Here is a 14,601-nt window from a genome sequence, read left to right as displayed (position 1 = left end):
AGAGGGAGAGAGAGAGAGAGAGGGAGGGGGCATGAGAGTGGAGATGCTGGTTAAAGATGTCGGAGTTATACCCAGACCTCTCTGAGTATGCCTCTGAGCATTTTGAAGTGGTGGGCCAGTCAGTGACCTGCTAACAGAGCCGCACTTTGGGGGGTTGAGACTGCCCGGGCAGTAAATAAGAGGAGAGTTCTGGGCAGTGAACATTTTCTCCTGCTTCTCAGTTTCCCCTTGTGGCGGATGATATCCATAACTCACACCTACTCCTGGATCCCAGTGGTAATGCGCGGTGACTCATCACCATATTTCAGGTGTCTGCTTGCGAGCCCCGTCTGTGAATCGGAGAGCTCTAGGCTTTTTCACCTTGGCACTTTCATCCTTAATTTAGAAATGTTCCTTTTTTACGTCGTCTCCAGCCTCAGGGCTCGCCGCTGCTGCAGTGCAGTATGATCTCACGTCGATCGTGGAACCGATGTCCTCGATGCCTCGTTTCGCTGTCAGTTTGACCTGGCTCCGCGCACACGCTCCAGTCTTCCCTAAATTGTTCCGCCGAGAACAATGCACACCTGGCTTTCTACCTCAGCTATCAGCTTGTGTCAGTTCTGTTGGAAATTGTTATAAAGGATATGTTTGAGCTTGAGTTTGGTTAGTGCCCTTTACAGGCACCAATGTACATTCGTTCTGACATATATTGGTTGTAATGGAGAAATTTCCAGTGCAAATGCAGTGCTTTTTTTTACCTATGCCGCACCTGAACATTGACTAATAGTTGACTGAGTGCGAGTTGTGGTACCAAGCCAAACTCTGATCTGTCCAAGTTCCCGTAACCCCACCTTCAGCCATGACATGTCCTCTCCTGGGATCTGCTCCACTCCCATGTACCAGCAGCACTAAAGTCCCCCACCATTGTCCTGTACTTTCTGACCTCCTGTTGCCATGATTCCAGGTGATGATTTTCTTCTGCTATGACTCATGCTTGAGGCGACCAGTCTTTTGTGCTATTGATCATTTTTATCAATGAAAGAGGGCAAAAGAGAGAGGGGTGGATGGAAAGTGCATCGCTGCGTTCGCTGACGCATGACTCCAGTTTGATTCTGTTTAATTCCCCGATCATGTTCCGTTTAGGTGCTCATCCCCTTCATTGAGGTTTGACCGCATTTCATTAAGATTATGGTTGTGACATGTAGTGGCTATGTCTCTGTGGGAAGTGGAGGGGGAGGGTGAGTGGGTAAATGTGAAATGGCCCCTGTAGAGAGCTGATGCTGGCCCAGTGATGAGTGACAGCTGACAGTCCTCTCTCTCCGACTGTAGGGTGAAGCACTGAGGCACATTCTGGTGAACCGTTACTATGGAAACTTCAAGCCTGGGGGAAGGAGGGACAGCCTGACAAGCTTCAGCAACGGCCCCCTCACTGCAGGGGTGCAGGGGAAGGCCCCGACAGGTGCGTGAGAGCATCTACCGTAAGGGCGTGTCAGGGTATACAGATACGCATGTGTAAATGTGTGGGTCCCTCTCTCACTATCTGTTTACTGTATGTGTGTGCCGCTTTATTGTTTACAGTCTGTAAGATAGTTGGACACTCATAGCCTCTACTGGTCTGAGTGAGTGTGCGAGTTCAAATGGATGATGTGCAGTTTTACCCCGTTCTCTTTTGTTTTTCGTTTTTACACGTTTAACTGCATATTTCATTGGTGGTAAATGAATGCTGAACCTAACATTAACCTAAGTTAACCTCACTGTCAACGCTGTTTAATTGAACAAAGTGGTAGTTTTTTTTCTTCTCAACCACTGCACGCAAATGCAAATAATAATTAAAATACTTATTTATTTATATAATTATGCATTCCACATTTACATCTGCATTTTAAAAGTAAAAAGAAGCAAGGTTAGCTTCTGAGGAGAAATGCTTGAGTTACTTATTATATTAATATAAGTACTATTATACTTACTTATTATATGAGCTGAGTAACTGCTCCGTACCCCCTGCCAATGGCAATTTGGTGACACTTGGCATGATAAAGAGGTGTGCCCCTGTTCACCGCCTTGTCCTCCATCATTTATGCTGTGGGGCTGGCCGTGTCCCAGATGACAGGAAGTGTTTCCACACATTCGATCCAGGCCTGCTGGTTGCTAGGCAACGCAAGCCGGAGCCTACTTCCTTTGAGAATTGTCTCCTGATTGCACCTGGACTTGAAATTAGAGAGCAGTCATTGCATGGCTACATGCAAGGCTGTGTGTGCCTTGTGTTACATGTTCAGTTATTAGTGTGCTTGTACTGTCAGCATGGATGATAACAAGAGCACATACGGCACAGGGCTATAAAAATAAAATGAACTAGTAAATGCCAAAGTCATTTTAATTTTTCAGCTGGAAAATAACAGCATCATTTTCATTAATTATTTATCTAGCTAATATTTTTCACTTTTCAATATAATTAATACATGTTTGAAAACACATTTATTTAACTGACACTTTTATCCGAAGTGACTTACAGTTGATTAGACTAAGCAGGGGCTAATTCCCCCCTTGGAGCAATGTGTGGTTAAGGGCATGCTCTTGCTCAACAACTGGACTGATATTATTGTGGCCACACTGGGGCTTGAACCACCAACCTTCCGGGTCCTAGTCAAGCACCTTAGCCACTACGCTGCAGACTGCCCCTTTAAACAAAAAATTGTGTGCTTCTTTGCCCTGCACTGACCACCCCATCACAGTCAAGCAGAGAGAGCACTGGGTAGAGATTATGCTATAGAGACAGTAAAGTTAGTGTCGATACAGTTCAGTCAATGCAGCACCATTGCAGTCAGTGAGGCATCAGTACTGTCAATGTAGGAACACTGTGGTAAGACATCACTGTAGGAACACTGACACAGTGTGTGTTGGGGGTAGTCATTGTGCGGACCGCATAGTGAGGGTACGGTTGGAGCTCCAGTGGTCCAGGAGGCTGACCGGACATGTGCTCTCCTCCAGGTGGAACTGGGGGATCGGGGGCGGCGAGTCGGGGGGAGATGAGTATGGCCGAGGTGCAGTGCCACCTGGACCGGGAAGGAGCTTCTGACCTGGTCATCGATCTCATCATGAACGCAACCAGCGACCGCATCTTCCAGGAGAGCATCCTGTTGGCCATCGCCCTGTTGGAAGGCGGGAATCCGGTCATACAGGTGAGGCTCACCCCGGCTGGCTGGCTGGTGGGTTCTGTCGATCGGTAAAGTATTGTTTTAGTCATCCAGGAGGGTATAGTCATCACTGCCAGCAGAAGGTCAGTGTGTCTGAGCTGCTGCAGTCTCTGGTTACCCCCCAGCTCCCCATTAAAAGCCCTCACCATCCTCTCACGTAGCAATGCGGCACTCTGTCCCTGTGCTCTGTCCGCAAGCTGAGCAGAATATCAAACCTATTAATGCCTATTGCTTATACGAGAGCATATGAGGACCAATCCCTGCTGGCTTCATTGCTAGAAGACTGGAAGTTTTAATTTCTGCCAGTGGAGCTTTTAAGGACGCCGTCTTGTTTTGAGGATGTTTGTGACCGCATCCATTTACAATGAAGGCAGTAGGTTCAGTGTTAGCTCGCAGGTCATGGTTTCGGATAGCCTCAGTTACTGAGAAGCAGTGGTTTGTGTGGGAGTCATCCTTCTGAGGAACGGAAGAAAACGTTAAAAAAAATCCCAGAAACATGCTCCACTGACTTGATTGGCAGTTCTCTTTTTGTTTGGTTTCAATTGTTGACGTTACAAGTAGTATTCTGAATGGCATACAACTAAAATGCGTGTGGTTGTAAGTAATGCACATTTTCAGCATAATTACAGGTGCATTTTACACACTGCTATGCGGAAGATGAAGATGAAGATAACTTGCAGAAATAGATCCCCCCCACCCCACCAATACTGCTGCTCCCAAGCATGACCATTTTAGTCAAATTTATGGCATGTTTACCACTCTGTCCTGCCCTGACCTCTGTGGTTAAAATGTCTGTATTTCATGTGTTTTTTGACCTGGATTACTTTTACATAACCTCAGGTCATGATTTCCTGTCCTGAGGTTATGCCTTTATCGTACTTGTCTAATGTCGCAATTCTGTCGACTCATAAAAACCCATCTGTGCGATGCGGAGATGGACGGAAGGAGTGTTGAAACACTGGGGAGCTGTGACTGATAAGGTCACACTGACGATGTTTTGTGGAGTGGTTTATCCATCCATATGCAAAGGTGTTGGCTGTTAAGAAAATACACACATCCTATACCCTCCACCCCCTCACCTGCCCCTCAGGAAGAACCCATGGTGGATTTTTGAGGGAAGGGGGACGGCCACCGACAGCTCCAACTGCCCAAATAAAGCCAAAGGTGTCCCCTCAGGAAACGCTGTGGGAACACCCGGAGCTGCCAGCCTCCTCTCAGTCAGCTCGTTTATTGCCGCACCGAGGACACCTGTTCCTCGTCCCACGCAGATGTGAATAATTCAGCCCCACACTGCCCAGGTGAAGGTTTCTTCTGGAAGCTGAAGAACAGGAAGCAGAGGCGGACGGTGGATTAATGGTCTGTTGGGAGAGGTCCAAGACTCTGCGCCGGCCGGCTAGCCCCAGCCCGCCCGCCCTCGCACTGCTCCGCCGAGCCTGTCCAGGGTTGCTGTGGCAACGCCGCGCTCTGGAAACCTCGCGGAAAGGTGGAGAAAATGGAGGGTGGGGGCGGGTTGGACACGGGGGTGGCGAGTCTGATTCTAGGGCAAGCTCCTCTCTCCTACCCGACGTGGTGTTAGCACAAGTGCTTGCGCAAGCGAGCGCTTACATAATGGGCTTATATTTGCATAGATATTTTACCTGACGATACCCGGCCTTCCCACGGCTCGCACACAAAGACTCTCACGTGACTGTGTTACATAAGAGCCATTCAGACGAACAGCACAGGGAAGTATCAGGCTTCCAAACATTCCATCTGAACTCAAACTGGGTCACAGTGAGCTGAGGGAGGAACTGGAGTACCGGGGCCTCCCCTGTCTGAACAAAAAGGACTGGCTGCTCTCCCTCTCTCTCTACCCCACAATTGCCCCAAGCTCTCGCTGATGCCCGTTGGTCACTCCCCCCATTTCAGGGCACCATAAGGTTTGGGATATACTAATGTCATGTAAATGAAAGTAACCAAGTTTAGTACTTTGTTGCATACCCTTTTCATGCAATGACTGCTTGAAGTCTGTGACTCTGAGCTGACTATCTTCTGTGGTTGTGCTCTGCTAGGATTGTGCTGTACCCATCTTCAGCTCCTGTCCAGGGGTTGTCTTGAGTTTTCTCCTCAGTGCATGAAACGTTTTTTCAATTGAACTCAGATTGGGCAAATTATTTGGCCAGCCTAGAAGTTTCCAGTATTTCACATTGAAATACGACTTGGTTGCTTTAGCAGTATGCTTGGGATCATTGTCTTGCTGTAGGATGAAGCACCATCCAATGAATCTGGAGGCATTTTCTTGAACTTGAGCATTCTAGTATTATTGTAGCCCATGGCTGTACTGAAACAGGCACATGCATAAAATGGTCGCTGACTCTGCAGTGTATCCCTCAATGTGAATGTTTCAACCTAAATATTTTATGTTAAAATCAGGATTGAACTTGACATGTTCAACATTGCAAATTATATTTTGCCACATAATAAATATGCCATTTCAAACATTTTTCAGCACTATCTGTCATTTTTCTGTTTCTGTTTAAAATGGTGGCTCCTTTCACAGGGAAAAATGCTCTTTGCTTTTGGAACACGCACTGAAATTTTGTGCACTTACATAATGCTACAGCCATAACCCCTATTTTTTCGACATGGGGTTTCGGTTTAATCAGCAGCGGGACACAACTTGCACACCAAAATAAACAAGCAGAAGGCCAAGGAAATTGAAGTTAAGCAGAGTTGTACAGGCCAACTGCAGCCACTCTGAATGGAGAGCGTAAATAAAGAAGTGAAGTAATGTGCAGAAGGCCCTAAGTGGTGTTTTGCACGTGCGAGGAAGGGGCCTGGGGCGTAACCATGCTGAAGTGTGACATCAGATTGGACAGGGAGCTCCACGTCGTCTGTGCTGCCTCTGGAAATGCATTTACTGCCCAGTTCTGATTTCAACATCTCTTTCTGTCATTCATTTCCATTGCATGAACATTGCTAGTTTCCATTTTAATATGAGGCAGAGTTTAGTTGGGGCCAGTTCTGTGGGCAAACATGGGCGTAATGCATCTCAAACCTTCAAAGCTGCATGCGGGTTCAGTGGGTGCATGTTGATCATATTTTACCAGCACCCAGCACCTCCCTTCTAAGAGAGGAAGTCCGGTCCGGGAAATCTACCTCTGGGTTTCCGATAGTCCATGGTGCTGTTGTGGTTGTCAGCACTGCTGCAGACAGTGAGGTGTGGTGGGTGTTATGAGTCTGTAGATGATGTGGTTCTACATTCCGGGACAGGGCTCTGTGGCACAGCTGTTGCTGCCCACGCAGTTTCCTTTAGGAGCCGGCCCCGCTCCGGTCTCCACAGAGCTGACAGCCATTAGCCTGGGGCTGAGCCCGGCCCTCCCGTGAGTTCTCTCACTTTCGCACCTTTCAGAGCCGTTCCTCGCGGCGCTCAGCGATGGCGCATCTGCGGCTTTCCTGCCCTTGCGCCCTGAAAGGGCAAACGCTGGCGAGTTATAACCAGCCCGCCGGTCGGGTGACGCGCGCTGGCCGCAGGTGGCTGAGCGGCCAGTGACGTCAAGCCTGACGCCCACCCCATAGCAACCGGCTGCCGGGTGTGTGAACGTCGGAGCCGCTCCACACCGAATGGCAGAGAGCGTGGTACCCGACCGTACCGCACCTCCGCTCCCTCTCCACTGACTCCGAGAAGATTAACAAGCACAGCACAAGCGCAGTAATAATGGATTATCTTCACCCACCCCCCACTCTTTCTGTTATCAGCCACTGTCATCCGAGACATTCACCCGTCTGCCGGAAAGTCCCAGACCTCTCCTACAGGGGGAACGAGGGAAGGAATCGCCTCTCTGACATTCTCTTCTTCCTTTTACAAGACAACCCCATAATGGAATCACGGCAGTCATCGTGAGAATGACTGTATGACCTGTCCTTTGCTGCTTCAGTCTGGAGTGTAGGCACTGTTGAAACCTGGTGGCTCCCTCATATTTAAAGAAGTCCCTTACTACCCAAATGATGATCATTGCTTAGCAAACGGGTATTGTAGCATGTGGCAAACAGAGAGTAGGTGAATGCAGTTGCAGATATTATGTCACATCCTCACATGCCATTCCATCAAATCTCTGAAGCACATTTGTATCATTTTTTCTTGCTTGTGTTTATGTTTTGGCATGTTAAATATTTCACTTGTAACAATACAAAATACAAGGTCATCCAGTACTGACAAAAATATCTATATTGTTTTGGCTTTTCTGAAATGTGCTCGTGTTTCTTTGATTAGAATGTGAGGGCGTGATAAGATTACCATCTTTAACTTGTCATTAATGGATGCCGTGCCTCGCTGCATGTCACAGTAGATCAGAATGGGGAAGAGAGTACGCTGTCATACAGTATACAGTGATTATGCTAGAAATGTGATTCAGTGGGAAGGAAGATGGAGTGCTCTCATTTACACCTCAGTCTCGCTAGTGTTTGGGTATACTGTGTCATGATTAAGTAATTGCCCCTATCCTGGATTTCCTCTATTTTTGCATATTTATCACACTGAATGGTCCCATGAGCAAGGCTATTAGCCCTGCAATACACCAGGGGGAATTGTCTAATAGTCTAATCAACTTTAGGTTGCTTTGGATAAAACCTTCAGCTAAATAACACATTATTTATTATATTATTATGAATTGCCTGCTTCAACTTAATAACTGGTTGCACTATCTTTTTCAGGAATAGTTGCAACTAAATGGTTCCTCTAATTGTGTTTTGGACCATTTGCTGCATAACCCAGTTACAATTCAGCTTTGGTTCACGGAGAGCTGACCAGACATTCTGCTTAAGCATTTTCGTATCAAGCAGAATTCATGGTTCCTTCAATAATGGCAAGTTCTCAAGGTGCTAAGGCAAAAAGCATCCCCACACCATCACACTACCACCACAATGTTTGACTGTTGGTATGACGCTCTTACTGTCAAATGCTGCATTTACTTTACGCCAGACGTAATGGGACCCATGTCATCCAAAAGGTTTCACTTTTGGCTCATCTGTCCATAGAACATTTTCCCTATTGGCTTGGGCATCATCCAGGTATTTTTTTGCAGATGAGAGACGGGCATTGATGTTTCTCTTGGTTAGCAATGAGTCTGGATAAATGACATTTTTTGTCCAGTCTCTGTCTTATTGTGTCAAGAACACTGACCATACCTGAGCTTAGAGTGGCATGCAGTTCTTTGGATGTTCTTCTGGGATCTTTTGTGACTTCCTGGATGAGTTGTCACTGCACCCTTGGAGAAATTTTGGCTTTCCCTTCTTGAGAAAATTCACCCCTGTTCTCTGTGGTTTGTTGGGTTTTCAGAGGCTTAGAAATGGCTTTTGAGTGTCAAGATCTTTACTTGAACCCAATAGACCTGGGAAATCAGCCAATTGCTTATTCACTGCACTGTATATACATTATTCTCTGTCAGCTTACAAGATAATAATAGATTTAATGCCACCTCATTCTTGCATATGCTTTTTTTCTGCAGTAAACAGTAGGCTCAGTTTGAGGAGTGGCAAAGTTATAATAGAACAGGTATTGCAGGTTTAAATCCGGGGTGGGTACTCCTACTTTAATCCTGAACCGAAGTTACAGTGCATGTTTTTTTACGTCGTCCTAAGAAAGGGCACCTGTGAACACACTGTTAAAACGCAGCATTTAAATGTGACATTTCTACTGCACGCACTCAGGATTTATTTTCCATTTCTGTCAGTAAAGATTTTGTTTGTCATTCATTCCACTGCGTCATTTCTGTCATTTACTTGGCGGTGCATGCTTTTTAAACATTAAAGTGATGTCTGCATTTATCGGAAGCATCCGTGGGCCTCCCAGTCCCAAACCTGAATAGTGAGCAGACTGGCCCACAGCCATGCAGAGCGATGCTTAACTGGGACTCCCATCATTCACATCCTGGGCTTCCTCCCCAACCTGTTGACCGCAGAGTGAAAAGAAGCGTGTGATATCACGCTTCGAGGGAGAGCACAAGCTTGTCGGCGTTCTCCAAAATCGACAAAGGAGGCTGTGACGGGTACTGCAGTGTGGACATTGGCATTCCTAATTTGGGAGGGGAAAAAGCGGAAAATGTATAAACTCTCCATACGGAGAGACCTGACAGGCTGCCCAACTGATTGATAGGTTTCCATCTGTCCTGGACAGTGCCACAGTCTGTCAGTCCCTGGGTCTGGCAGAGTTATAAGACAACACTCCGATGCATGAATGGGAGAGTGGAGCGAAGATGAGAGTGGGCGAAACTGTGAGACGGAAACAAGGCGAACAACTCCAAAAGCGCTTCCGTAGGCGACGGGCAGCTGGGAAGTTTGTATAAGCTTTTGAGAGAAAGCGAGAGAAAGCGGGAGAGAGAGTGAGAGAGAGAGAGAGAGAGAGAGAGAGAGGAGAAAGGGAGAGAGAGTGAGTAAGGCGCGTGGGCGTGCGTGTCTGTGTTCCGCCGAGTTTGAGAGCAGTGCGCGTGTTTGTACGCAGAAGGTGAAGGTAAAGGAATGAGACTGCAAGCCTGCATCCACCCACAGCTGCCGCGCTCATCTGCTCTGGTCTCGCGGAACAGACGGGGCGTTAGCGGCTCTTTTGGAGCGCGGGACGGGATGAGGGTGAGAACGAGGATGAGCACGGGGGTGCAAGCGAGGCGGGGGTGCGGCCGCGGGTCGTCCCCTGATCTCAGCTCGCGTTCCAGCGGTGCGCGGAGACGCCCGCAGTGAAGGAGAGCGGGGCTGATATAAATAGAGCTTGCATAACGGCCCTTTGTTGATGTCAGTAGCGGGACAGAAGGGAGAGGGGAGGGAGGGGAGGGAAAAAAAGAAAAGCAGAATGACCTTGTTTTTCAGAACCCGCCTCCGCTTCGCCGGCTGAAAACCCTTCTTCCGCTGAGGGACCGTCTCTAAAGGGGTGGACAGGCGCTTAGTGCTGAGAGAGAGAGGGGGGGTGGGCAGGAGCTTAGTGCTGAGAGAGAGAAGGGGTGGGCAGGAGCTCGCCGTGTATGGAATATGTATGAGTGGGCTGTTCTACGTCAGGGTCCTTTGGGCATTTGTGGGGGTGCAGTTTTGAGAGTCGGAGAGGGCCTGGAAGGGAAACTTCCCGTGCAGGCTGAGCTCACTGCAGTAGCGTACACTTCTGGGAAGCCTCCTGTCCCTCATTGCAGTGCAGTTGCATGAAGTCACCTGACTGGAGCTCACTTCCTTTATGCTGTTTAGTACTGGGCTGTCTTCCCCCAAGACACACACCGGCGCACACACACGGTGTACGCTCCCTGGCGCACTCACACACACACACACACACATACGCACCCTGGCACACTCTCACACACATACACACCCAGGCGCACTCACACACACATACGCACCCTGGCGCACTCACACACACATACGCACCCTGGCACACTCACACACACATATGCACCCGGGCACACTCACACACACATACACACCCTGGCGCACTCACACACACATACACACCCTGGCGCACTCACACACACATACACACCCAGGCGCACTCACACACACATACGCACCCTGGCGCACTCACACACACATACGCACCCAGGCGCACTCACACACACATACGCACCCTGGCGCACTCACACACACATATGCACCCAGGCGCACTCACACACACATACGCACCCTGGCGCACTCACACACACACATACGCACCCTGGCGCACTCACACACACATACGCACCCTGGCGCACTCACACACACATACGCACCCAGGCGCACTCACACACACATACGCACCCAGGCGCACTCACACACACATACGCACCCTGGCGCACTCACGCACACACATACGCACCCTGGCGCACTCACACACACATACGCACCCAGGCGCACTCACACACACATACGCACCCAGGCGCACTCACACACACATACGCACCCAGGCGCACTCACACACACATACGCACCCAGGCGCAATCACACACATACACACCCTGGCGCACTCACACACACATACGCACTCAGGCGCACTCACACACATACGCACCCTGGCGCACTCACACACACACATACGCACCCTGGCGCACTCACACACATACGCACCCAGGCGCACTCACACACACATACGCACCCAGGCGCACTCACACACACGGTGTACACACCCAGGCGCACTCACACACACGGTGTACGCACCCAGGCGCACTCACACACACATACGCATGCACTCTGTCTCTCTCTCACTCTTTCAGTCTGTTTATCTAAAATGTCTATACTCTAAAGCTGTTGATTTCCAGAAAGTTTTTGCGATGTAATTTTTTATTTGTTTATGAAAAATAGAATCATTTATTCAATTTTTAATTAAGCTATTGTTGTCTGTGATTGATATTCATTGAACAAAGTGGTGACACAAATATGTTATGTAGGCTACAGTTCTCCTCGACAGTAATATACCAATGTAAAGGGGAGCAATGTAAAACATGAATATAAGCAGGAGGCTGTGTGGTAAAGTTGCACCAGAGTGTGAGAAATGGATATATGAGCTTTAATATGCAGGAGGTGTGATAAGACTGGCGGAAAGCAGTGTCTCTGTGAAAGAGGTGTTAGTTTGTTAGTTTCAGCCAAAGGGAAGCAACAGAATCCCAAATTATTTACTGGCACTGAGAGAAATGCATTCTGGGACTGCTTTTGAGGCCTCATGCTTCCAGTGTGTGTAAGTATAGGTGAGAGCTGTGTGTACACTCTTTTTGTGCTGTGTACACCTGGGTCTACATTAGGAGTTTTCAGACAGCCCCCGGCGTTGGGTGGTAGGTTGGTGGCAGGGGGTGCTGACCTGAATCTTTAAAGACAGTGTAAAAGTGCATGTTATGCAAGCAGCTCAACGGGATTATGTCCGCCAGCCACTACCCCCCCTTCCCAGTGTGTGCTCTTCTGTTACATGAGCCAGTGCCTGTGCGATACTGTAAGCCACTACCTCCCCCCCATCCCAGCGTGTGCTCTACTGTTACATGAGCCAGTGCCTGTGCTATACTGTAAGCCACTACCCCCCCCATCCCAGCGTGTGCTCTACTGTTACATGAGCCAGTGCCTGTGCTATACTGTAAGCCACTACCCCCCCCATCCCAGCGTGTGCTCTACTGTTACATGAGCCAGTGCCTGTGCTATACTGTAAGCCACTACCCCCCCCTCCCAGCGTGTGCTCTACTGGTACATGAGCCAGTGCCTGTGCTATACTGTAAGCCACTGGTTGGTAAGGAGTTTTTTTTTTTTTTTTTGGAATACTGTATACTTTGTCAAACAAAAGCTCTCTGCAAAATGCAATGGGTGTTAGTACATCATGCCTGTACCCTTTCTTTATTTCATCCATCTTCTTTTCTTCTGTCTTTCTTAATTTCTTGTGTCACTGTGGGGGGAACTCATGTTGGTTCAGTAACCACCTACCCCGCAATAAAATAAAACTGAGTTCCAAGTAGTTCCTGTGTGTTATTATGCATTATGCCTGTGGAACATTGTTACCTTCCTCTCTTCTGGATATTGAAAATGTGGCAAAATATTGTTAATGTGAGTTTTAAAATTTTTATTATAACAAATATATTTCACAGCAGTGTATTTCATGTATGCATTTGTTGCTCTCAATTTTTTATGGAGACCAGCCCTCATGAGAATGTGTTTTGTATTATGCAGGAGAAACCTTACAGGAAGCATTAAGTCTGTGGTGTGTGCCACCTGAGGTGTCTGATTGCGGCTCGAGTTGTAACAATGGGCTTGTGACTGCCCTCCGGATCTGACAGCGGCTCGCCCTCCCCACAGCGTATGGAATTAAATGTTCCTCTTAAATCGCATAAAAGAGAACTCAACGTTGTATTTGGAACATGTTTGTGTTCCCATGGCTGGCTGTGTAATTCTGCTATAAGTATTTAGGCCGTCTCACGGATAACATTTTACTCTGTTTGTTTTGGGAGGGGCGGTTTTCCAGAAATAAGATTAGGGGAAATGTGGCCGATATTAGCTGGGATTATTACTTTACAATCTCCGACGCACTGCCTGCACATTTGAACTTGGTTATGTTAGTTATCCTGCTGCTTTCCTCACGGCTCTTTCCATCCAGGCTCTTATGTAACTGCCGTTTTCCTCTCTGTGCCTGGGTGTTGAGCACACACTCACTCTGTGCCACGCTGTTGAGCACACACACTCTGTGCCTGGGTGTTGAGCACACACTCTGTGCCTGGGTGTTGAGCACACACACATTCTGTGCCTGGGTGTTGAGCACACGCACTCTGTGCCTGGGTGTTGAGCACACACACTCTGTGCCTGGGTGTTGAGCACACACACTCTGTGCCTGGGTGTTGAGCACACACACTCTGTGCCTGGGTGTTGAGCACACACACTCTGTGCCTGGGTGTTGAGCACACACACTCTGTGCCTGGGTGTTGAGCACACACATTCTGTGCCTGGGTGTTGAGCACACACACTGTGTGCCTGGGTGTTGAGCACACACACATTCTGTGCCTGGGTGTTGAGCACACGCACTCTGTGCCTGGGTGTTGAGCACACACACACTCTGTGCCTGGGTGTTGAGCACACACACTCTGTGCCTGGGTGTTGAGCACACACACACTCTGTGCCTGGGTGTTGAGCACACACACACTCTGTGCCTGGGTGTTGAGCACACACACTGTGTGCCTGGGTGTTGAGCGCACACACTCTTTTGCTGTTGTTGATCCCGAATGATTGTTTGGAGGGCAGAATGTTAACCACCATGCCCTATGTTTGTAATGATTATTACATTTTTTTTATGGATTACAGATTTGTTCTTTGGAACACTCCCCTGTCCCCAAGGGACTTTACTTGCTCTGTGCTACAAGAGCAATTCTATATAAATGTCATGATCTAGGTGTGTGTCTGTACTTGTGCATGTGCGTGTGTGACAAAATATAAATTGAGTCAGTGAGTCTTTATGCACAGGCTTAACCTGCATTCTTTGGCAGGGGAAATTTTGGTCATGGAGTATTTTTTAAGGGGTATGTCATCTGTCCCCAGAGTAGCACTCAAAATCCACCTGTCAGCAGCTGTATGTCTGTGTGTGTGTGTGCGCGTTTGTCTTACATACTGTGATTACTTTTTTTTAGCTGTGGCATCCTAGTGGCTTACAAGCGCTGATGGGAGTGTTAGAGTCATCCATTTCACTTCCTGTGGCCCTGTTATAACTCTCCTCATTTGGCCAGGGCCCGGCTACAGCTCCAACCTGGACAGAAGAAGGTTGATTATGTAACGGGGCTTTCAGAACTGCCCCAGTTACCGGTTGATATCTCCCTCTCTCCCCCTCCTCCCAGTCTCTCCTTTCACCTCCCCCCTGGCTGAGCCGGCTGAAAGTAGGGTAGGATTTTCCTTCGCCCTTCTTTCTTCCTTTTTGTTTGTTACTGTTGGTGTACTGTAACACTAGTGGAGCTCACTCAGCGGATTACAGCCTTTACGTCAGAGT

General features: G+C 48.3%; 1 protein-coding gene across 6 annotated transcripts in view; it reads left to right on the top strand.

Moving 5' to 3' along the window:
* The window catches only part of itpr1b (inositol 1,4,5-trisphosphate receptor, type 1b), a 108,992-nt gene that overhangs the window by 63,976 nt on the left and 30,415 nt on the right, over positions 1–14,601 (top strand). For all 6 annotated transcript variants that reach the window (XM_061220787.1, XM_061220788.1, XM_061220786.1 and 3 more), the window contains 2 exons: positions 1,309–1,438; positions 2,968–3,158. In XM_061220787.1, the coding sequence (XP_061076771.1) occupies positions 1,309–1,438; positions 2,968–3,158 (321 nt within the window). The remainder of the gene's footprint in view (positions 1–1,308; positions 1,439–2,967; positions 3,159–14,601) is intronic.

Source organism: Conger conger, chromosome 14, assembly GCF_963514075.1.
Source record: "Conger conger chromosome 14, fConCon1.1, whole genome shotgun sequence".
Taxonomy (NCBI): domain Eukaryota; kingdom Metazoa; phylum Chordata; class Actinopteri; order Anguilliformes; family Congridae; genus Conger; species Conger conger.
The sequence above is the reverse complement of the archived record's forward strand: the minus strand, read 5'-3'. Positions and strand labels throughout refer to the sequence as shown.